The sequence below is a fragment of the Temnothorax curvispinosus genome, unplaced genomic scaffold (genome assembly GCF_003070985.1).
Source record: "Temnothorax curvispinosus isolate PA1 unplaced genomic scaffold, ASM307098v1 QBEX01015018.1, whole genome shotgun sequence".
Lineage (NCBI taxonomy): Eukaryota > Metazoa > Arthropoda > Insecta > Hymenoptera > Formicidae > Temnothorax > Temnothorax curvispinosus.
Genome location: NW_020224798.1, coordinates 119,176 through 143,999, shown reverse-complemented (window position 1 = coordinate 143,999; position 24,824 = coordinate 119,176). Strand labels below are relative to the sequence as shown.

Sequence of the window (24,824 nt, the reverse complement as noted above, 5' to 3'; positions counted from 1 at the left end):
AACCCTTCACGTCCAGGCAAGTATCTACATATGTTTTGACTGCGCGAACAAAGGAAACGCGCGGCAACGAGACGAAAAACTTCAGATTAATTTACACGATAGAAAATAAAAACAAAATGTAGCTTGAAGCCGTCTTCCATAAATTGCAGCAATCAAGCTTAGTTCAATATTTGTTAATTAAAAACCTATACATAAATTTCTATGTACAATTTTAGACAATTAAAAAATTATTTATAAAATAGTTAGGAAATAGCAAATGCGGAAACTAAATAAGATATTTAAGTATATTAGTCAAAAACAGCAATGATGAATTGAGCACATTGGTCAAAACATTGCACACAGTGATGATAAATTCGCGCGTTGCCATTTCCGCACTGTTAAATTAATTATCGCAGTGAAAACTGCCTTTCAGTTCGATTAGTAAAACACTTTTTCCGGATAAGGATCAAACGGATCGTACGCGTGCGGAAAGATAGGCGCACGAAGGTTCGTGACATGCTCTAACACTTTCACGTGTACAAATCGAGCCCGGCCAGCGTGGGTCGTCGTGTATAATTGACGCGTTCGACCTCCCACGAACGGCAAGGCAGGCATTGCACGCGTCTCAACGTGGGAGTCTCTCGTCGATTTATAATTCGAATAAATCATCCCGGGGTGGGCGTCGAAGTTGCGAAAAAATCGCGACCTCTCGTCCGCAAGAGGCTCGGGGAGGCGGTAAAGGCTCATCGATCCTCCGCATGATTCTGACGAGATGCCGCGATCCTCGTATTTCCTGCATCGCCCTCACCGCTTTATTAATCGTCAATATCTCTCTCTCTCTCTCTCTCTCAAATTGCCGGAGGATTTAATTAAGTGCGTAATAATATCATAAGCAGCGGGTATTTTTTTCCACAGAGAAATATTGACATAAGAATTTCAAATTGTGGAGAAATACTTCATTGTGCTAAATTAATTGTACACTCTCCGTGATATATTATCGAGATGGCATCATTTATGATCATCAACTGAAGAGAATATATACCGGAAGCGACACCGAGACTCTAGTCATGTGAGACTATTATCGTCACTTGCGAGACAATAATAAACATGGTGGAACAATGAACGAGACCCGATTATTAAGACGAGATAGCATCTAGCACGACGAAGCAATTTGTAGATGGAACCTAATTGTCCTGCACTATCTCACCATTGACATCAGGGATCTGATAAGCGACTTCTGACTGAGAACAGGAGCGTATACACTCCTCCCCCCCTTCAGTTTTCTTACCTTCGTTTATCCGGCAGTTTTTAGACAACCAGCGGAAGTTTCTTTCACTATTGTCATAAAAAGAGGAACATTCATTTGTTATTTGAATGTGATATACATATAATAAAATTGCTAAAGAGCTACTAAATTATTAACATTTAGCTTCGTGCGCATCGTATGTTTGGAATATAATTGTGGGTTCTCTTACGCACGAAAGAAATTTCTAATAGTTTTAGATAATGCGTCGGATAAGATTATTTCCTACTCGTGATTATACTGCTTTATGCTCACGGTCATTGCACTTTGTATCTAATAAATTTGAATAGACGATACGAATCGAAGTTGTTTCATTTTTTTCTTTCCTTTCCTCTTTTTATTTAATTGGTGCGGAAAATTGATGCTAATTATTTTCTATTTTAACCAAAAAAGGCCTATATCAACAGTTTAATCAGCAAAATTATTTATACGAAGAGTATCAACAAAAGAAATTATGCAATGCGTGTCGAAGAATTTTAATAATAAAATCAAAGTAAATTAATTTAATTGAGAATTTCCCGCTATCCGCGCGCTCGCCGCCAATTACAAGATGGAAATTTCACCCAATTGGGTCAAAATTAACACTTTCGCGTAGACGAATGACCGCCAATTAAAATCTTATATCGAGGAAGCGTGTAGCCGGCCACTTCCGCACCGGATGTAGAAATGAAAAATCCTGATCGGAACCGGGCCGGAGCGAATCCGACTTGTCGATTGTTCCAGGCCAACGAGGTAATAAAAACGCACCGTTATCCTTAGGCAAGTCGAGTTCGCGCCGGTTCTCAATTAAACGCAGCCTCGTAATTCCACCCGCCATTAAAAGGAGGACAGCTGGATACAATGGCGCGAACGAAGTCGTCGGCCGGCAAGGAAAGAAGAAACGCATTCGGTCGTGTTAGTTCCGAGTGTCTCGCGCGATTCGCGCATCTTTTCGATCCGCGATGTTCCTCGATCCCGCAAATCCGTCGCCGCAATATCCAGCGAATCGTTAAAAAGAGAAAAAAAAATCTGGAGAAAGCCCATTTTTCGCTATAAAGATAACGTCGAAACGCTGCGAACGTTCTACGAATCGCACGAACGGCAGTAATTATCGAGCCGCGTTTCCGAGCAAGCAAATCCCTTTAACGCGGAAAAGAAAGCAGCCGCGTGATCCTCCCGGCAAAAAGTAAGAGCGACCGGAGGCACGAAGAGTGTTTTTTCCGCGTGCGCGCGCGCGCGCGCATTGCGCGTCCTGAGAGAGAAGAGAGAGAGAAGAGAGAGAGAGAAAGAGAGAGAGAGAGAGAGAGAGAGAGAAAGAGAGAGAGAGAGATACTTGCGTAATTCGTTATGCTACATTCGTTTCGCCTGTCAGACATCGACTTCCTTGGACCATCAACCATCGAGCGTAGCCGTATGCGTGTTCGGAGTCATAACACTGCAAAATTACGCTGCAGGGCGTCGCGTAAAAAGTAGAAATCGGTAGCAGCGCAGAGCAGCCCGCATGTTCCCTAATGAGCATGAAAACGACTTTATCCTATGGTGGAAGTTAAAATAGAGATCGTTATCTCCGTGGAACTTCTGTGAGTCCTCGAGAAACTAATCGCGACAATCTTGGATCAGCTGATGCGGCTCGCCGACTAGGTTCGCGAGAAAAAAACTACTCGCAGTTGGTAGAAAATTAGCGTCATTATTTATGACTCACGCGTTTTTATTTATGTCCCATGTACGAGCGACAAGTGACGCAAACGTTAAAGGAAACGTATGCTGTTTAGTTCCTTTGTTGATGCAATGCGACAGCCGTTTTACATGTAATAAAAAAAAAATGGCAATCGTGCTTTACTGTTTTTTTAGAAAAATGGACGGCGCACGTCTACATCATTTCGAATCGCACCTAACGATGAACACGTCAAAACCACGTCTTAAATCATCTAATGATTACCTATGGTATACAACAACGCTCACTCGATGATGCTGCTGGATTTTACTTTCTTGATTTTATAATCTATCGTTACTTATCAATAATCGCACGTATGCTTGGACGTTAGCGCGTGTGGACATGTAAAACCAGCTGTAGAGGTTTATTTGCGATAAACTATATTAAAACAGTTTTTTATGCGTTTTATTTCAAGATAATGTGCGGAATAATGCGCGAAAAATATCAGATAAATTTATTAAACTTATGCAATACATAAATGCATATTGTTACAAAGCTTTTCAGAAATAAAAATTTAAAAAATATAAATGTTTTTTTTACTCTTTCAATCGTTGTTTCTAAAACGTCTCTTGTTAGCTCTATAATATTATCAAATTTTAAAGAGAAAATTTATACCAAAATTATTGTATATAATATTACGCTATTGTACGATGAATGTAAACTTGCTACACTTTTAATTCGTTTTGTTCATATATGATGAAAAATGTTGATCGCAATATTATGCGAACCGTTCGTTTTATGAAGCTCGCAATCAAACAGTCAATTCAATTATAAGGAGCAAAACATTCATTGCCGAGGGACAAATGGGAATTGGCGACTCAAAATTCGATTCCCAAAGCCTGACTGCCCTCCTTTACAGACCGGTCCTCGCACACGCACTCACACGTGCGTTCGTATTATCATTCTTTATTATCGTCCTACGGAGGTACACGCGAGTGTGTGAAACCTTATGTAAGCCAGTATGTCGCAGACCTGATAATTCTCCGACATTACATCGGTTGCACGAATAAAGAGATTAAAAAAAAGTCGAAAGAAAATAACCAGCTGCGTACTGACTTATACTAATGGCCGCATATTCTCTTATTGATGCATTTCAATTATATTCGAGAAATTCTCGTTACTTATATGTATACCAAAGAGTTTTAATCAAGTTAAAAAAAACTTCGCTAATGTGAATTCTTTCCCCGGCATCTCGTTAGCATAGCAAATGCGTGGTTCTGTGCAACAATTTTTTTTCCCTAACACTTTCTATACTTAAAGTGAGTGACTAACGTGCGTTCGCGCTCCAAAGAAAGGAAGAAAATAGATAACAAGAAAGTTTAATTAGAGAGGACAATCCCAATTTAGATCGCTACTCTATAAAGTACCGTTGAAAGCCGTACTCACTCACTGCGATAACGCATTGTGCCCTCGACGTGGAACGTGCGGCTATTATTACATAAAGGCAAAAGCACGGTATCCATTATCGTATTCGCCGGTCGAGTGAAGAATAATATCTTATTGCCTCGACAATTCAACAACATCCTCGCGCCGAGAGTTCATCGGCGCCCGCGTGGTGCTCCACGCGCGAATAGAAACTTCAAAAGATACACGCCTGACTCAACCGCGCCGCGCGCGGCCGTTGCGAAACCGGCACACAAACGATTTCACCGCAGCGCGGCAACAGAGTCCTCGGAAATTTCTCAGATGTACCTATTATCGTTAACTGTCGGAGCTATCAAGAGCAAACATCGCACGCAGTCATAACACTAATATTCTTTCTCGAAGTAATTACGATCTCCGCGCTGTAAATACCTTCGTAAGCCTTTTCGAAATATTTCTTGAGAAAAAGTCAAGTTTGATTCTGAACGATGTGCTCTTGACATTTTTCGGCAAGTCTAAGACGTGTGTTAAGTATATATCTAATTTTATATTCAATATCGTAATAACTTCCGTATGTCTTGTCTTTCCGTGTTCCCACTTATCTTCTCGTGTATCTCTCGCGAGATATAGCCTGATAACCGGCTTCGCATATTGTGCGCGAAAACGTGGCAATCTCATTTCAAATCACACATCTCCATTCCAAACACAAATCCAGATTTAGCTTTGTTGGGGATATCCGCTTCGCGGAGAAAGCGGTCTCGGATGAATATACATCCATTATTTCGATTCGGTTAGGTAACTTTGTTTTTCTGAAAATTACTCCGAATTAAATGCGGAAGTTATTTTTTACCGGGAAAACGGAGAGAAATCCGCGGCGAGCGTGCATTTAAGGCCACGTGCACAAGACTGACGTGCACGAACGGGCGTCGGCAGAAACTTTTAGCCTGAATCGCGTGTGCATTATCGTCTTTTATACGCCGTCCTTATCGTCGCGCGTAATCTCCAGCGCATCGTTTACCGACCGACCGGCTCGTATAAGCATTAAGCGCGCGGAAAACGATGACCCGCGTTTTTCCCCGTTCCGAATCGCGCGACCGCGAACTTTGACCCTTCATTTCGTCGTTTGCATAATACATATGCATATGCCGACACTGGTCGAACTATGCGCGAGTTCAAGAGGCGATGTCCGGCTCGAGAAACGTTGCCGCTTCGTCGTCTAAAGGCCTCAAAGGATAAAAAAGGGTAAAAAGACCACGAGAAAATATGAGCCAGAGCAACTTCGCGACTTGGGCTTTAATAAGAATCTTGCTATGGAAAGTCATACAAGAGAAAAATATATATATGCTAAAAATAATAAATTTGAATTTTTTTGAGAGGCAACAAATTAAAATTATTTTAGCTTTATTAGCATTAAAGTTATTATTTGAAGAATAATATCATTAAAACTTATTGTGTTGAAAAATTTGGCATATCGTATATATTTAAAATAATATGCTTTTGGCTCGACATAAGTATCATCTCGCTTTTCTCTACATGCAGCCCTGGCCACCAATATTGCAAAAACATGCAAATCAATAAAACTATCGACATATTCAAAAGGAAAAGCGTGCACATCGCAATTTCACCGGCGAGTGCGTAGAACGTTAATAAATTATCTGCATTATGCAAATTCACCGTTCCGCGCCTGGCGTACCTCGAGGAATGCTTTACGCCGCGAAATGCAGCACCGAAGATTCTTGCATTTCTGAAAATGACGAGGCAGACAGTAAAACTGAGTGAACGGTGCGAAATTTAAGATGCATTCGCATCACGCGACCGTATTTTGCAGATTTGTGGAAGCCGAGCAATTGTCGAATTCTTCAGCGTTTTATGAAACAAAGGATAATCTCTCTCATAATGTGTTTGCCATTATTAAAAAATAATGAAATGGTTGCAACAATTTTTCAACATTTTAACAATTACTCATTACAACTCATTTAAACCGTCCTATATTTTTACGGTAATTTCAAATCGAGATTGTATATAAAAAATAATTTCAAGTTTTCTTGTGAAAGAATTATATTAAAATCACGAATTATGCAAGTGTATACGTTACTGTACGATATGGCACACACATTTATATTCTCTTCTCATGCTCACGAATAACGATAAGGTACACCGGAAATCCATTGAAAAGAAAGCACGTAGTCTTGTTTTTCACCTTTACACAATAGAATAATAAAAAGGCCCAGTCGATATCGACAAGAAATTTCAAATTATCTAAACGCTTTAAAAAAATCTCAAGATACTAACAATAAGGAGAGCAGTAAAAATCTTGAGAAATTATTATTGACGTTCAGAACGGGCGATTTGAGCCGGCTTGTACGAAAATCTAGTTTTCTGGTGATTAGCATGCAGGATCACACGCCGACTAATTACGCATGCAGGATCACACGGGGGATGCGTAACGGTTGCAGCAATCGGCCACCCACGTTCCCCGCCGCGATTGACCGATTAACGAGCCGTGTCGCACGAGATCCGCCGTTAACTGCATCCTAACAGTATCGCATCGCAAAATCGCCGATCGGTATCAATCACACTCCGATACTTCGGCGCGAATCGCAGCGAACACGACTACGGAATACGTGCCCGCACGAAAGCTAGGCGTCCCTAAGCGCGCGCGTAGATTTAATTGGAAACGACGCATACAACGGGGTACACTGAGAGAAAAAAATAGTTGGAATAACCATAATCTCACTATATTTTATAGTGAATTTTGGCATCAACTATATATTTATAGTTTAGTTAAACATACAAAATATAGTAAAATGAACACAGATTTATAGTCAGCATTACTATGACAAGAGTAACCATCTTTAAAACAAAAAAATATATTTATTTCGAAATTTTATTACTATTTTTTAACTATAATTTGTTTCTTAAGATGCAGTCTATGATTATAAATATTTTCTCGTATCTGAAAAAAACACTTACCTTGGTGGGATCGAACTCGGGACCTCTGGATCGTGAGCCAACTGCCTTACGTGGTAGACTACTTCTTAGTTTGATGAAAGTGTTATAAATAGTCTACATATGTCATAAAATCGCGCACTACGCGATAATAATAAAATAATAATAAAAATATAGTTATCTGAACCAATATTTGTAAAATATTCTAATTGTATTGACTATTAATTCTTAACTTGGTGGACTTAAAAATGGTTACTTTCTCTTATCATTTTATATTTGCAATCCTACTATATTTTTACTTAAAATGATTATAATTTATGGTAAAAATTTTACATGGGTTAGTTATACTATGTCTATATTGTTATTATAACCAACATTATGGTAAAAATTTTACATGGGTTAGTTATACTATGTCTATATTGTTATTATAACCAACATTGTGGTAACATTTACTATAAATATGATAATTATAACTATAATTATTTTACTATGTCATTATAGTTCTAAATACCATATATTTTTCTCTCAGTGTATGTAACGGTGCGCGAGTTACATTCTCTAATGAGATTAATCAGAATTTATTATTAAAGACCGAGTAAGACAGAAATGCCGTGAGAGCGAGTTCACGGTTGTTAATGATGGATGCGGGTTGCTGACGGTTTAACGCGTGACATATCACGCGGCTAATAATTTTGCAATTCGCGATTAAAAAGCAATGAGCCGTACATTATCCGCGAAGTTTTAGTATCTTTGCAATAATACCGTAGGTTCCTCTTGATAAGCATAAAATAAATTTAATTTAATTACATGAGAACTTATTAATTATTATCGTGTACCCGGCATAATTTAATTTGATGTAATATTCACCAGCGACCTGTAGACCTTTATAATTTTCTACATCTTGGAATTCTACTAAAATTTAATACGTCTATGTAATAATATCGGGGTTATACATGTTAAGTTAGAGACAATTGCACAAGATTAACGATGCTTACACAGCTTTACATCAGGCTGTTGCAAATAAGTGAAAGTTATTAATAGCGCGTTACAGATAAATTTAGCTTTCAACAAAGTTCTCGCACGGTGCGCTTGCGAGATGGAAATACGGTGAACGAGTCGATCGACATGGTCGATCGATTTACCGCCATAAAATCGAATGCCATGGAACGCGAGTGGAAAAAAGTGAGAGGACTCGGAAGACACGTCGCCGGTACGATTCTTTGGTTCGTTGCTCGCGCAACCTTGCGCCTTGTGCCAGGAAGACCTAGACCGGTAATTTATTTTTGAACACGTGAGACGAGAATGATTCGCGGCCTTGTATTCGCATACACGTATGTATGTCGGCTCTGGGTACCTTCTAAATCGAATTCCAATCGACGACCCAATGCGTGAGATCAGAGGAACGCATTTAGCATCTGGATCCAACGTTTTTTATATTTATCAGAGGCAAAGTGTTTACTATAAGTTTTATTTGGCGAATAAAGTCATAATTATCGTTGTTACTTTACGACCACATAGACATAGAGTATTATGTCTGTTGTCATAAATATTTTTATGTTTCTCCGAAGGCTATCACGTATACATATAAAAAAAAATTGTGAGTTAGGACTTGTATTTGATCCGAGCAATTTATTCTGAATGCTTGTAGCAAATTTTGAGATATATATAGCAATCCGTGTTTTTAGCAAGCTCTAAATGTAAGAAACGTGTCTGACTCATTTCCTACCAACATTAAACATGAACCTTGTATTAAGGCAAATATTTCAGAGAATATCTCCTGTCATATTAAAATCTATTAAGCTTGTTTCGGCTTCGATTTATCTTGATAATTTATATAAATTATCTCATTATCAGACGCAGATTTAAAGATCACACTTATTTGCTTAATAAAATCGAGTGTCGGATTTACGTACAGCAAAGCTTCAAATACATTGCTTACATTCAAAAGAAATAGATATATAGCAGAGAATAAAAAGGAAGTAATAGCGGGATATTCGTAACATAGAACGATCATCAATAGTTACGAGTCACCTATGAAATTCCATCATGCTGGCTAGGAAGCATGTAAGGTGTATCGACACGTTATATAGGCTTCAGGAATGCGTGAATCGCGTGCGGATCTAGTATTAACCGCTACTCCACGCGAGAGCGGAAAAATCCATTCGGGCCGAGATCGGTCAATCGCTGATCGCCGTTGACATGCACGCATTCGAGATAGATCGTCAATAGATCGCTGTAGCAATCGAGCCTTGATCTTGTCCGACGACAGAACCAGTTCCGTTGAATGGCAGACCGGCGTATGGCGGTGCGAAACGAGCTTCCGCGTTCAATGCAGATTAGATGCTGCAAGAACGGGCATTTGCTCGTTCAATCACCTCGAAATGGACACTCAGAAGACAGCGAAGTGCGAACAACGCGCCGAAGAAAAAGAAGAAGTGAAATAGGTAGATGCAACAGAGTGAGTAAACGTTGAATCTAAATGAAAGAAGAAGACATCGAGAAAAATCGAGAAAAATCAAGTACACTGAGAAAAAAAATATTTTAATAAAAAAAATATTTATTAAATGGCTCTCTCCTATATAATAGCATATTTACTTACTTTTTACACATATTTATTTAGAATTAGATATTTTTATTTCAATTAAATAAAAATATCTAATTCTAAATAAATGCTATTATATGTATATAAGAGCCACCTATTAGTTATTAGGATTAAAATATTTTTTTCTCAGTGTACAAAATTAAAAAGTGCGGTTAATCTCGTAAATTTCATCCAACGCACACACAAATTACAAACTTTGCGAGAGTATAAGCGATTTAAAAAGTTGTTTTTCCCGAACCGCGGATTTTATGTTCGCGGGTCAACCAGTGCACCTTGATCTCTGCGATTTAATTGGAAATTATTGCGCGCGGCTCGCGTTGCAATATATACGCGATTAATAACCCACGTGACGTTCCACCTCAGCGTAGGCTACGTCGAGCCGGCGGTATTATTCAATTTGGTCACAATTCACGAGTACGTTGCTATCGCTATAGGGTCGGGCTACTAATCGTAAGATCGAAAGCGTTTCGAGACACCGCCGACCTTACACGCGCGCCCGCCTGTTCACCGTTATTAACCGCGATTTATCGGCCTGCCGGCTTTTCGACTCGCCGGTCGTGAACGCGCATTCCGCATTTGCTGCCGGTTATCGTCGAACGATAAATTCGCTCGTATCGCAACACGGCGCGTCATGGCAATGCGAGTGAATTAGTAGTATAGTTCGCGCCGTGCGCAGAGAAAATCTCCGAGGGCTCTCGTTAATGCGAGAGCAGTGATTCGCCGCTCGTAGAGCTCGCTCGACATTCACCTGCGTTCTCTAGCTCCGAGATACGACGCAGCGAATAAAGGCATTGGTCCACGGATCTACTCGTGGAGAAAAAAAAGGGATATTTTTTCCTCTCGCGATTTTACCGCTGAAATCAAGGACGGTCGATAGAGCGTGAAGGAGCCGGCCTGCCTTTCGAAAGAATTCGCGTGGCTTTTTCTCGCCAGCTGCGATTTTTCAGGAAGTATAATACGCTTTTTGTGTGTCGCATGGCCGAAGGTGCGAATTAAGATCAAGAATTCACTTAATATCCATAAATTAAAACTGCGGGCAACCTTGAGCCACGCAATAACTTCCGTGATTTCGTGGAACATATAGCGCGGAATATTCGCAAGAATGATTAGCTAAAAGTGTGAGCTTCTGAAAAACAAGAAAACAGGTCGCGCACAACACGTTGGGGACGAACGTATAGTTAACACGCTGACACACATATCATGGCTGAAGAGCTTCGTGTCGCGAGAAGGAACTTGTCACGGGGCCGGCCGTCGCGCCACATTGGGTTCGACGGGCGAGTTGAAGACATTTACGATCGAAATGCTTCACGACCGATGTACTCTCGGTCGGAAAATTCTCGGTCGGATAATGCCGGATAATTTAGTACGCGCATTATTCTGGCAAAATCTTCTTTGTGTTGACGGCATATAGGTGAGTACATATAAAGTATCGATTTACAGTGAAGAAAGATAATAAAACTAAACTTGCGATCGAGCACGGACTTTTACGAGCGAAAGATCGGAGAAAGAGAGATCTACGTTCTTAAATGTGAAAACAATGTGGTAGATATTAATATAAAAAATTATATTTTGACACACATAAGATTTTAAGACATAAACGATAAAAGGGCATTTTTTATTCTATTTCAGATTAATTTTATAACATTAATTTTAGATTTTTGATTTTAAATCAGATTCTTTTTTTTGCTCTAAAATATATTTAATATTAAAAATTAGATAATTTTACCTAAATATTTACTATTGAGAAATCGATACAAGATACATCAAAAAATAAAAGATGTAACAGCTATACAGAACATCAATTAAAGAAAATGTCTGTGGTTAACAATTTTAAAACACACCGTAATCGAGAATCACCGAGATCAATTGCATATGATGTAGCAATAATTTCCATTAAAGTAATGGTCAACCATTACATGAGAAAGTATACTTAACCGTCGCGGTTATAGCGTTGACCTGCAAGCGTGCAAAAAATAAATTAAATGAAATTTAATGCACAGCAACCGTATGTATGTATAACTAGGAATACCCCATAAAAGAGTAGCGTAATTTTATTTGACGCGAGAAAGGCCCTCTTCCACTTTCTTCTTGTGTCGTGCGACGACACTCGACGAAAAGAGGCTTAATTATAGCGATCTCGAGTCGTAATTTCGCAAGCGGAAATTTCTTCATCACAGTGGAAAAAAAACGAGATTCCGCGTCGGACACGCGCTCGACGAGCTTGTTTTAATGAAATTAAAATTGCGTGTGTTCGAGGTGAGCGCAACTTTCCAACTATATTTGCCATAAAAGTCGAACCCTTTATACATCTTACATCTTTAGTCTATCAAAAACGGCATAAAAATAGTATAGTGTAATTTCTTTTATGGTAAATAGAAGTGTAAGTTTCTTTCTCAAAACGCAATATAAATTTTACATTTCAAATATCTAATTGTTTCATATGGCTCAATACATAAGTAAAAAATAAAAGTAAAAGCGTCTTAGAAAATTTCCTCCATAACATGATGTATAATTTCCAATGTATAAAAATTTTCTCCACATAGACTGACATAAATTAATACCGCAAATTATACCCGTTGTGCTCTCATATTTATACAACAAGTATATATATGATATCGCAAATTTATTGCTGGTAAATATATAACATGTTCGGCTCTTAACGCATCGCTACACGGGGTCATCGATAACGGACTTTCGAAAAAAATCGAACACCTATGCTCCATACCGCAAATGGGTGTGTATAAATTCTTCGTAAAATATTAAGATCTATAATTATTCCCGGATCATCTTGATTGGATCACTCTTTTACAACGATGTCGATCGCGTTCGCACGGATTTTGGAGCACTCTCGTTTCCGTTCCCGCGGGAGGAACGACTTGAAAAGAGTTGCTATTGACACACTTTCCGATGAATTTTCCAACTATAATTCTGTCAAGCGAGACAAGCCGGAAAACAGGTATAATAAAAGAAATTTGCTGTAATTTACGCTCTCTTCTTAATGAACGCAAAGTATCTTTATCAACAAAATTAGAGCTCTCTCTTTCTCTTTTCTCCACTATTGTCAAAATATTAATTATAATGTATTCTCACGATTTATTGATAAAGATACTATATACTTTGGTCAAGACGTTTTTTCTACAAATATTGATCACTGAGACGCAATCCTCTTGAAAAGGTTCTTAAATATATATTAAACGCATGGATAATAACACCAGAAAAAAAAGGAACGGCGTTACACATGGAGGCGAGAAAAGATGGTTTTGTCTGCAGACCACATGGCGCGTCGTGTCGCAAGATCATGTTGCACTAGGAAAAATAATTTAGTGTCTCCAACACAAAAATTTGGTTAAAATATGCCCAACAAAATTATTTAGTTTCATCTTTGTTACTTAAGGCCGGTTTTCACATGCAATGATTGGTGGCGCCAGGCCGCGCCAGTCGACTAACGCCAGTAAAAATGCAAGTGTAAACACTTGATACAAACTGGCGCTAGTAATGTGGCGTTTACTGGCGGCTATTGGCCAAAGCATGTAACCTCAAATTCTGAGGTTATATGCTTGCTGTCATTTACTGTGTGTTTAATAAATGTTAAATATTTTCCATATTATACGCCAATTACTGTGTAAATACTTGTGAGTTTGCTAGTCGGTTCTGGCGCCAATGAATGCCAGTCAGTTGGCGCCACTAATCATTGCGTGTGAAAACCGGGCTTTATGTTTTGTTGTTACAATGTAATACTTTTGTTATAGCAACCAAAAATATTAACTATATAAATTTTGTTATGGAAAACAAAAGCGTTTAGTAATGTAAATTGCTTTATTGTAACCAAAATTTTTAATTATTACTGGAACCAAATATTTTGTTTGATTGAAGATATTATTTTTTTTATAATTTATATATATAAATCATAATATATATAAACATTATATATTTAAATTATGTGTATATACTATGGGGTAGGTTGTCAGGAGTGAGCACGCTCTAACTGACATTACTGACAAGCTTGAATGCTAGAGAAGACCCGGCAGACCCACTGAGCTGAGCTGCCCTAGATATAATGTCAATGTCGAATCTTCCTTACGAGAGAAAATACCGGCGATGCGCCGCGTACCGGGCGCGAGCCGAACTCTCTTGCCGCACGAGCTCTTGTGTATACATAAAATATACTAAATTGTTTGGTTAGGAGGACGAGGCAGTTTTGTATTTTTGGTTGCTATAAAAAAAGTATTACGTTATAACAACAAAACATAAGTAACAAAGACATTTGTTTACAGCAACTAAATAATTTTGTTAGGCATATTTTAACCAAATTTTTGTGTTGTTACAACAAAATTTTGGTTCGTACAACAAAACATTTTTCCTAGTGTGCTTTGATTGTGAGACACGGCGCGACAATCCATAAAAAGGAGCATCCGCGTGAACGAAGGGCGTGACGCGAGCAAGGACAAAGCGAAAAGGATGGAAAGCGAACGTAAGACGATTTCGTCGGCTCGTTCCTCCCGTAAGAGTTTCTCTGGTGAAATGCAAACCATTCTTACACACAGCAGATATACCGTTAAAAGCGCGGCGGTGAAACCTCCCAGACTTCTACCAATAAACATTACTGTGCGTACATCCTGCGGTCGTCGTGAGCACTGCGAGGTGTCTCCGACAGGGATATATCTAACAGTAGTGTCAAATGGTGTCAAATATTTTTACGTACATATGAATTATGCAGCACGAAGAAAGCTATGATGTTTAACAGAGGTTTAAATTAAATCTTCTGTTAAATTTTTATATAATTTTATGATTAATTATATGTTATATGAATCTACAACTAATATACATTATGCAAATTGCACACCTTTGCATATCATTCTGTCGCGATATCAAATAATAATCATCATAATAATTTAGTGCCGGAATGTCGCGTCATCGAAATTAAAATCACATAATACTGATGATCATGTTTTAATGTCACGCGAAAAAATGGGCTTTAAGCCGCATGCCGTTAACACGTGAGTCGTTTTCAATGTCAGGAACTGCGAGAACAATGGCCACTGCTACGTAACAACCGCGGTATTACCATTTAACGCCATTTCATTGCAAACTGTATGGATGGAGAACATACAATGAACGCGTAATTATGTCGAATCATTTGATTACAAACCAAGTATCATTGATCGTACGAAACTCCCTTCAACCGTGATTGGTACGGTTAGTGATTTAACTGTGTACTGGAATAATTCCGATCATTCATTCCAAGTGAATTCGCCAATTGCAAATTAGATAACTGGCTGGTTTAACGCGACGACAAAGAGCCTATTTCGAGGCAATCTCAAATAATGTCACTATCCTTCAAATACGTAAAAAAAAAAAGATCCAAATAGAATTAAAAATTTATCCTAATAGTGTACGATTCTCTTATTAATAAATAATCTGGTCAATTTCGCAGAATCAACGACTGACGCCGAGATTATTCCCGGAATTGAGTTTTTAGAACTGAAAAACTATAAATATGTTTTATGTTTTCCGTTGTAAAAGAACAAGCTGACTAAACTGCGGATTGCATAATTGCATTTCGCAATAACAGAGTTACATCGTAACGTAAGCCGTTGTAGCGCCGCTAGACGCTACATCGTCAAAACGCTGAAACATCTCGGTAATTGTCTCGGTGTCTCTCTCGTAGTCGTGTGCGTTTATGTAAACGGATAGGTAGGTAAAAGAGGAAAATTACAGTCGAATCACTGTCAACACATGGATAATGAACGCGAACAAAGGTGCGCGCGCTCGCGTAACTCGCTTTCTAACATCGGCACCTGGACATATGCGAGCACCTAATGTTCACGCGTATTCGTAACTCTCTCTTTCTCTCTCTCTCTCTCTCTCTTTTTGGAAAGGATTGTTCAACGCTATTAAATCATTAAATCAACTCGATTGTGCTTTTCTAGTTCTAAACTTCCTTTGCCTTACATGCGTGATAAAATTCTTTTATAGAGAACATGAATAGTTTTAAATCTGAATAGAACTCAAATAAATATTTTCAAAAGCAAAAAGATTCTTTGTAGATAATAAAAATCTTAATAATAAAAAATCTCAAACGAAATCAGTTATCTGAAAACGCGATTATATATAACTTGAATATTTTTATGACAAGCTTTGATTTTTTATAATAGACAGTAATAAATAATAACAATTAAAATATTCGATTTCGGAAAAATATATAACTGCGCAGGTGTTTTTTTGCGCTCTTTTTTTCGCTGAGAGATTACTTCCGGTTGCAATTTCTTGATTATATTCACAGCATGCACGCGTGCGCAGTTAGTTGGGGGTTAATTATAAATGTTACACCTCACTGCATACGCTGATTGCGTTAACCACACATAATTGTACCTAATAACACCGACGTCAGTGAATACACTATTGTTCTAATACCTCTATATACGCTTTTAAGAGAAATCGACATTCGATACATTATTGAGACAAATTGATCGATAAATAGACCGCGCCGTTGTTAATCTCTATAAATTATATTTGTCTACTCTTGAAAAATGTTTCGAATAGCAGAAATCTTCGATATTAAAATTTACCAACCAAAGTGTCTATGATTAGAAGCCAAGTTATCCTAAAGAGAGCTGAGACGATTTGTGGGTAACTGTTTTCATAACAAGTGTAATTTTCAGGCAAATCACCGTAATGAGACTTTCACGCTCCTTAGGATAACGAAAGGAAGCTGACGTAAATTATTAGCTATGCAGCATCGCCGTGGAGATGCAATGCGCTCCTACAGCGGAATATGTAATCTTAAATATTTGCGAGAAAACACTTTTCTTATCGATCGCGCCGCGCGCGGCTTGCGTTGGCTTAATGCAACAAACGTGCACGCGACACGTTCATGGATATTTTCTGCACGTGTCTCGTACGGGAAATGCCGCTTGAGTCTTCTTCTATGTAAGTGGGAGAGACAGCTCGTCCGACGACCGTAACGCGGTGCAACGGATTTGAAAGGATTCGCAAGTCCGCGAGCTGAAACGTTCCAACAAGTTACTCTGTTGTCTTTTGCATAATCCAATGATCCCATTCTCGCTGCGGTGCCCCAAAAACTGAACGACGTTTAGAACGAAAGCTTTTATTTGCGGAGTTCCCATCGACAAAACTCATTAATCCGTATGACACTCGTGAAGAATACAGATTTCTCGTGTACAAGTCGTGATAATTACGATGTAACTTCAGTATATACTGGGCTCGTCGTTTTGCGGACAGATCGGCTTGCGAATCACCATGCGCAAAGAATTGTTGTAAAATTCCCGTGGATCGTCCCGACCTATTCTTTGATCCCGCATTCTTGACTCCGTCGTCTCGGACACGCTGATTATCTCGTTCCTGAGATTCAATTATTGTTAGTTTGCCTTACGTTTTTGAAAATAGTAGCTTAAATATTAGTATAATAATTTAAGCTTCATATAAAAGAAATTGTTAAACCAAAAGAAATATTTTTAGTTTCTATCTAGATGTAAAATTTAAATTATACAAGTTTTCGGTTCTTAAATATAAATAAATTAGAAGTGTATTTTAAATTAAAAATTAGTGTCTTATCTATCTCTTTCTAACTGCACGCCAACATTACTACGAAAATAATTAGCTTTATATTATAATCTTATCTGTAGTTTAGGTATATTAGCTCGAAATGTGACTGAAGAAAGATCGACAGAGAAGACAAGGGCAAGTCGATGAATAATATTCGCGTGCAGAAGCGTGGTTTCGCGAGGAACCTCGCATCGATACGTCGCGTTGCGTGCATGTGGCACATCGTAGGACGACGACTTTTACTTTCTAAAGCAATAAGTAAGACGCTATCGCGCAAAATTACACGCACGCATACGCGTGTACGCACGTACGCATCCGTATGTCGGGGGAAAAAGCCGCATAGGAGACGCCCATATGAAATGCACGGGTGACCGAGCCCGATCCCGATGTTATATTCAACGTGCACGTGAGCCTATACCCGTACGTTCATATTTTCCATCGATTAATAACACGAAATCATATTTATGACCTTATATCATCGGCTGTTGCACGCGCGCCTTTGCTAATTTTATTACCTCTGGTATAAAACGATTCTTGCATCGTGACTCATATCCATTTCGCGGAAAACAAGGAATTTCATACAAGATCGGGAGATCAATAGGAATTAGCAAACTATTGCTTAAACTATTGCTTAACTTGGGGATTAACATGAAAATTCTTGCTCGGTAATTTCACATGATCTATTGCGGTTTGAATAAATTTCCACTAACACAGAATCAACCTATATGGACACAATTTCAATTTGCCCTGAAATAGAGCCGCATGACATCAGTGACTGTTTATCAAAATTATCAGCACGTCACGATGCATGAAATCGTTACTGGAGTCAATCGTCGGTATCGGAAGGAACTGGGAAACGACGACTAATTCCTCGTTTACTCGCGATCGAAATTTTTCGAAGTTTGTCAGCACGCCACAGTCGTTTGTACCAGTATACAGAGTGGCTCATGTTTATCGTGCCAATTCCAAGATTATATATCTACGTAAATCAATAGATATCATGTCTAAATAAATTCCTTTTACGAATTATTTCTTAACAATTTGGAAGTATCAATTATGTAACTACAGATAAAATAAATCTTTCACCAATTAATTTTCGGAAACAGATTATAAAATATTCTTTAATTAATTTCTATTTTAACAGAAATATTATCTAAATTTTCACCAAATTGTCCATCAATGTTAAAAAATAAATGTAAAAAGTAAGATGTGATAAGCAACGTTTAATCATGTCTTCATAAATAGATATTAATTTTTTAATTGATAAAAAAGTTGGTAAATAAAAATTTTCTTGCTCAATAAAGTTCAGAAACACCCTGTACATTAACATAAACCGCTCGACCGCTCCGTGATACGATGTCCCGAATCCATATTCCGTGCCAGGATGCACCTGCCTGCCCGACAAATCACCGAAGTTATTCCGCGGCAATGTGCAATTTAAGCTTTCATTAGAGAGAACCTGCGGTGGACAGAAGGCGAGACTGTGAAGAAGTAACCGTAGTAAAGCTCGGAAAGAGAAATTTACTCGAATTCCTATCTATATCGCGCATAGAGAAAGCGTACTTCTCTTCCCGCTTTCATACAGCTGGATCGCTTTGTCTGATATTGTCATCGCGAGATTATTAATCTTCATCAGATATCAGATTGTGTTTCTTTAAGTCAGCAGCTGATTATGAGAAAATACTGAATAGAAGGTAACAAATCGAAAATAATTGCCTTGTAGTGTACTTGTATGTTCGTCATTGAAATAAGAAACGCTATATAGACTACAAAATTAAGAGTAAATTATTTACACCACAAGATAAAGCTAAATGCATTTCAATCTACTAAACATTCTGTTATTTGAAAAATTACCATAAAGGATTACCGAAATTTTATATTATAAATGTCTAAAAAAAATATAAATTACTGAAGTAATGAGACAAACAATTTACTTAAAGATGTTAATAAGCTATTGTAAGCAATGACGAATACAAACATGTTGTCGAGAAGATAAGAGCAAGATAAAGGATTTTGCCCGGAATAGAAACTGCCGATATCACCGGCGACGGTTGATTTCATATTTTACAGCAAAATTAATGTTTTAATATGCATTAGCTCACGCAACTTTCTCAAATGAGGTGATCGATAGATACAAGCACGCTCTTGTGTACACGCGTGTACGCGAAGCGAATGAGTCACGCCGAGAGACGTAACCGCCACTCGCATATAGCACAGCCTGTAATCAAATAGGATCTCCGTACGATCCAGTGAACAGGACGCAAAGCCGTGAAAGTGCAGTCCTACACCCCGCGTTACTCGTAAAACTCGTTGCAATTCGAATCCGCGGATGCGACGTACTTAGAAATATCACTTTGACGTAAACGTATCTAGGGCTAGTTCAATGCGCGTAGATCAAAATGAAATGTTCCATGTTCCTTGATAAATATTCTTGTAACACGTAATGTGTTGAAATAATATTTCGAAACATATTTATGGGAAAAGTTACATATATCTGTAATATGTCTAAAGTAGGTTTCTACGTCTATTTTCTAATATTAAAAATTGCAAAATTCAGATCAAAGGTGGACTAAATATACGTAAGTCTATTTTTTATATATCTTATTATTTAAGACAAATTTTTAAGGCTTGGTCCACTCTTGTACCAAATATTTCTAATAATATTAGTATCTAAATATCACTACTGTGTATGTAATAAGCATTTGTCATTCTAGATACGTACCAGAAAATGGCATTCGTCTAAAGGTATGATTGCGTGAAATTCTTAAGCAACGAGGCATCTCGTTCGAAAGTTTATTCGTCTGTATCATTTACGGGCCGATAAGGGTCAAGCTGATCAACCAGTCGAGACCGTTTCCGGCGGGTATCGTACTGTGAGTGTCGTCGACGCGTTGGTCGAATGTAAACCGACCGCAATGGCGATACCGTTACCGATTTTTAGCGCGGTTAGCACGCGAACGGGCTTGCGGATTCGAGCCGCAACGCTGCGTCTATGTGCACTTGCAAATTCGATATCTATGCTTTTCCGCTACGAGACACCGATATTTAATTTCAAATCTGGGCGACGAAAAAAAAGAATTCGCATAAAGATCTAGGCGATGAAGTTCAAAGCTGACAAAGATCTAGGAGGTGAAAAATGCAGATGTATCTTATAAAGCATCAAAATTTGTGATAATTCTTAAATATCCCAGAATTCGAAATTCTCAGAATAAATAAATTATTTTAACTTCTTCTTTTTCTTTTGCGTTAATTAGAAGCTGAAATTCCTACTAAAAAATACAATTTTTCTCGAATTGCAAGAATGAAAAGGGGGGATCAGCAATACCCTAATTGAGCGGAAAACGTCAGTCCCGCCGGAGCCACCGCGACAATGGTGCCACGCTGCAATGTGTCTGTGAAATCCACGTCTGACACTTCCTCGGTGTTCATGGAATTCGAAACGGTATCGGTTATTTCGCTTCCGAACGACGTGGAAGTCGTAGTTGTCGTCGTCATTGTCGTGCTCTGCAGATTCTCGCCTGAATCGTTGGGGAAAATGAACGGAAGTAAGACATTGCAACTGACGTATGCGTTTCCTATCACACGTTTAAAGGCTCCTTGATTATTGACTTAGCACGTGACTGATAATGAATAGAATAATCTTCAGAATATTACGATCGTCGAACTATTTAAGATGTATCGTTATTATTTTTCGATTGCGAATAAAAAGATAACTATCATAAATAAAATATCTGAAAAAAAAAATTTATCGCACCTCTTGTAATTTCTGAACGTCAATTAATCGGATTTACTTTAATTTATTAAATACCTTGCGCGTTTTTAGAAAAAGATTTAAAACTCTTAAATCGAATTAAATAGAGAAACTGAGAATGTCTCTTATAATTCTCAGTTCCTTGTAATAAATCAAAACACCGATATACTGAGGCGAATTTGAATTAGGATAAATTTACGGCGACTTGGAATCCTCGTTTCCAAAAATATCGCGAGCGCAAATATTTTACGTGCATCGGTCTATATCTAATCTCGTAAATAAACTGGCAGCGCGGTGCTGAATTCCGTAAGGTCTTACTCAGCTCCGTTCTCTCGACATCGCGATCGAAGGTACTCGCGGAGAGGACGATGGTGTTCGTAGCGGAGGTCGAGGGTTCATCGGGGTCGCCTTCGGAGAAATAACTGGCGAGGTCTTGGTAAGATTCGCGCGTCCTTGCAGCATCCGCAGGATGATGCTCGGACCGATAATCCGAGGTATCGCTCTTTGCTGTATCTTGCTCGTTCAGCGTGGACGCTGACGAAGAGAGAATGTAAAAGGAATATTTATAAATACTTTTAAATGTATATTCCTTTAGAGGAAATGTGTAAAAAAAAGACACATCTCTTTTTGTTGACACCGAACGTGATATTTACCACTGCCAAGATTCGCGACCTCGTCGATTTTCTCGAGAACGCGCGGACGAATTTCGCAGTGATTCACGTTCCCTACTTCGGAATCGGTTTCCCTCTCACTCTTTGATTTCATAAAGCGCTTCAAAGGATTATGAAAGGTGGGCAGCTTCGATCTAATCTGTGCATTGTGTTCATTAGACGATGTTTCCTCCTGAACGTAAAACATACATTTCGCCCTTCCCTCGTGTCGCAAAGCCGATTAAGTTGTTTAATTAACCTTGTGTTAGCCGGCTTATATAATTATTTGCTCAGCTAAGATGCACTTCAATCTTATCGTTGTACATTTATAAAGTTAAAGTATAAGTTATTTTCCGCAATTAATGCGATGGTAAAACAATAATTACACTCTATAATAATAAGAAGTGAATTTTTACACTATTATGAGAATTTCCGTTTGATGAATAATATCACTCCTTTTTCATAGAGTCGAATAAGTCATGTGTAAAATATGCAACATAAGTATAAGAAAAACTTATATTAATTGTGTAATAGAACGCCACAAAAGTTTATAACGCAGAACACGTACAGGATATTCCACGCTTCACGTCTTTCTCCTGTCAACCGTAAATTCTTCAAACATAGTTGGACTTTTATCTATAAAACTTTCAGCAACTTTAGCTGTATTTACACTGCTCTAAAGCGCAACGGTAGATACCCAATACGAGTATTGCACGTCAAATGTTTATTGGTATGTTACAAATAAGAAATAACAGCTAACTTTTGGATTGATATTGCAATATAAATCGCTTCGAATATAACAACGACCGAAACTTTCGACAAGTGCTCCGAAATATAACTGCTGTTTAGCCCGTCAAAATATTTTGATTCCTCTTAAAACATTTAGGTTCCTCTATTTTTCAATATTCTTTTATCGCGATCCCCAAACATCGTATTCTCACCTTCTGCTTCATTGCGGAGAATAGAGATTTCTTATCGGAATTTCTAGGATCGATATGATTAACGGGTGTACGATCCACGGGACCTCCCCGTTTCGGGGTATCCGAACTATTCGAGGCTTCCCTGTTTGTTGTATTACTCATATCTGAATCATATCGTCGATAAAAGAGGAGCAAATCAACGGTACAATCCTACTTATCAATTTGAACGTCGTACGTTTCGATATCGACCATTGCATCCGGTCGATCGGCTTTTGTTCATTATCAATTATAATGCGGATAAATTAAACGCATATATATATTCATTATACGAGAGAGACAATAACGAGACTTTAAATTATAAAAAAAATAGCGGGATACATATCTTCTCGGAGTGTGCACGATTCACAATTTTTCACGGTAAAGCTTAGATAATAATGTTATATACGTGATATTTTACACACTTTTCAACGCAATAATTTCAAATGCAAAAGAGATTTGTTATTAAAACAGAATACTTATAGAGATATATTTTAATTTCGATGTAAAATTGCAATATAAACAAATTGGAAAACGTCTATCATTTGCATGGCAAATTAAACTGAATAACAAATAATATTTTTCAACGTGATAATTTCAAATAAAAGAGAGACTCGACATCGCAAATTAAAATACTCGTTGGAATATATTTTAATATCAACGAAGAATTGCAATATAATAAAAAAATAAAAAGTCTATAATTAAAGTCTTCATAAATAATAAGAATAAATATTCTAAAGCTCGTGTTTGTGACTGTCGCACGCATGATTATCGTGCAACTATAATTAAACGTCGTAGAATTCATGTTTATATATTTTTTTTATTTGTTTTCCTTTACGAGGCACGTTCCCGAAGTATTATCCGGTTCTCCATAACAAATAAACGATCAATAATAAAAAAAAACTGCTTGTCGTTTTCAAATCTCGAACAAAGAAAGTCGAAAATATTGAATCTTTCGATACCGAGAACGCGATAACCGAGCGACGGGCAAAGAAACGTCGTCGCAGTAGAAAACTGGACGCACACTCGACGAGAGATCGCGAGAAAAACGCGTACGGGAAGGAGAATAATTAATCTCACCTGATAGACGTAAGGCGTGCAGGGTACGTAGAATTCTCTGCTCATAATAGACGGGTCGCCTGCGGGCGGCGGTGAAGTCCAGCTGACGGGTCGTCCTTCGGCAAGTGTCAAAACGCCGGTGGCGCCATCTTGATCTCGCTCGGATCGGAGCGAGTCGTCGAACTGTCACGACGAGCAGGCGGCAGGATCACCGAATCCCAATTGCGGCCGCGGCGCGGGCCATCCCTCGCCCGTTTTTTCGGGGTTCATGCACGCCGTGCGGCCGGATGCACGGTACACGCGTGTCACCCGTCACGTCGCGTCGCGCGCCGCGCGTCGCGTTACGTCACGGTCACCGTGTGTCGCGCCGCGACGTTCAGGTCGTTCGCGTCAGCGTCGTCGTTGGCGGACGACGTGCGACGACGGCGACGAGGACATCGACCATCGGGGATCCCCGGTCTCGACGCGCGCGCGGCTCACCAAAGCACACCCGGGGGGTACACACTGCATAAATATCACCTAACAACGTCGCCGGGTTCGTCGTCCCGACTCGATCATGGCGCGCACTCCTACGGTCGATCGGTCCCCGCGGGGGAGAAACCTAACCGTCGGCGGGATCGACGGCGCGTCTCCAAACGACTGGCCCCTCCTCGCTGTTCGTGCAAAAACGCGGCAGGCGGAACGACACACTCAAGCTCAATCACTACGCCATTTTCGTTGCGCGGCTTGCACCCCTCTCTCTCTTTCTCTCTTGCGCGCGCGCATGCCCCACGACGTGCCACCGTACGCGTTCGCTGACAAATGCCGACTGGCGGATCACGGAGAGCCGACCGGACCCGACGGCTGCCGAAGCGCGGCGGCGCCACCAACTTCACGTCGCTCGCGCCGCGCCGCCGCGCGCCGGCACGTTTTTGCACTTTCGCTCCGCTGGTAAAAACCGAGCGCTCGCGAATA

General features: G+C 39.0%; 1 protein-coding gene across 1 annotated transcript in view; it reads right to left on the bottom strand.

Annotated features, from left to right (window-relative positions):
* The window catches only part of LOC112465249, a 67,779-nt gene extending 43,116 nt beyond the window's left edge, over positions 1-24,663 (bottom strand). Inside the window, exon 1 of the mRNA XM_025032729.1 lies at positions 23,892-24,663. Coding sequence (XP_024888497.1) covers positions 23,892-23,936 — 45 coding nt within the window. The 5' untranslated portion in view covers positions 23,937-24,663. The remainder of the gene's footprint in view (positions 1-23,891) is intronic.
* Positions 24,664-24,824: the final 161 nt, after the last annotated feature.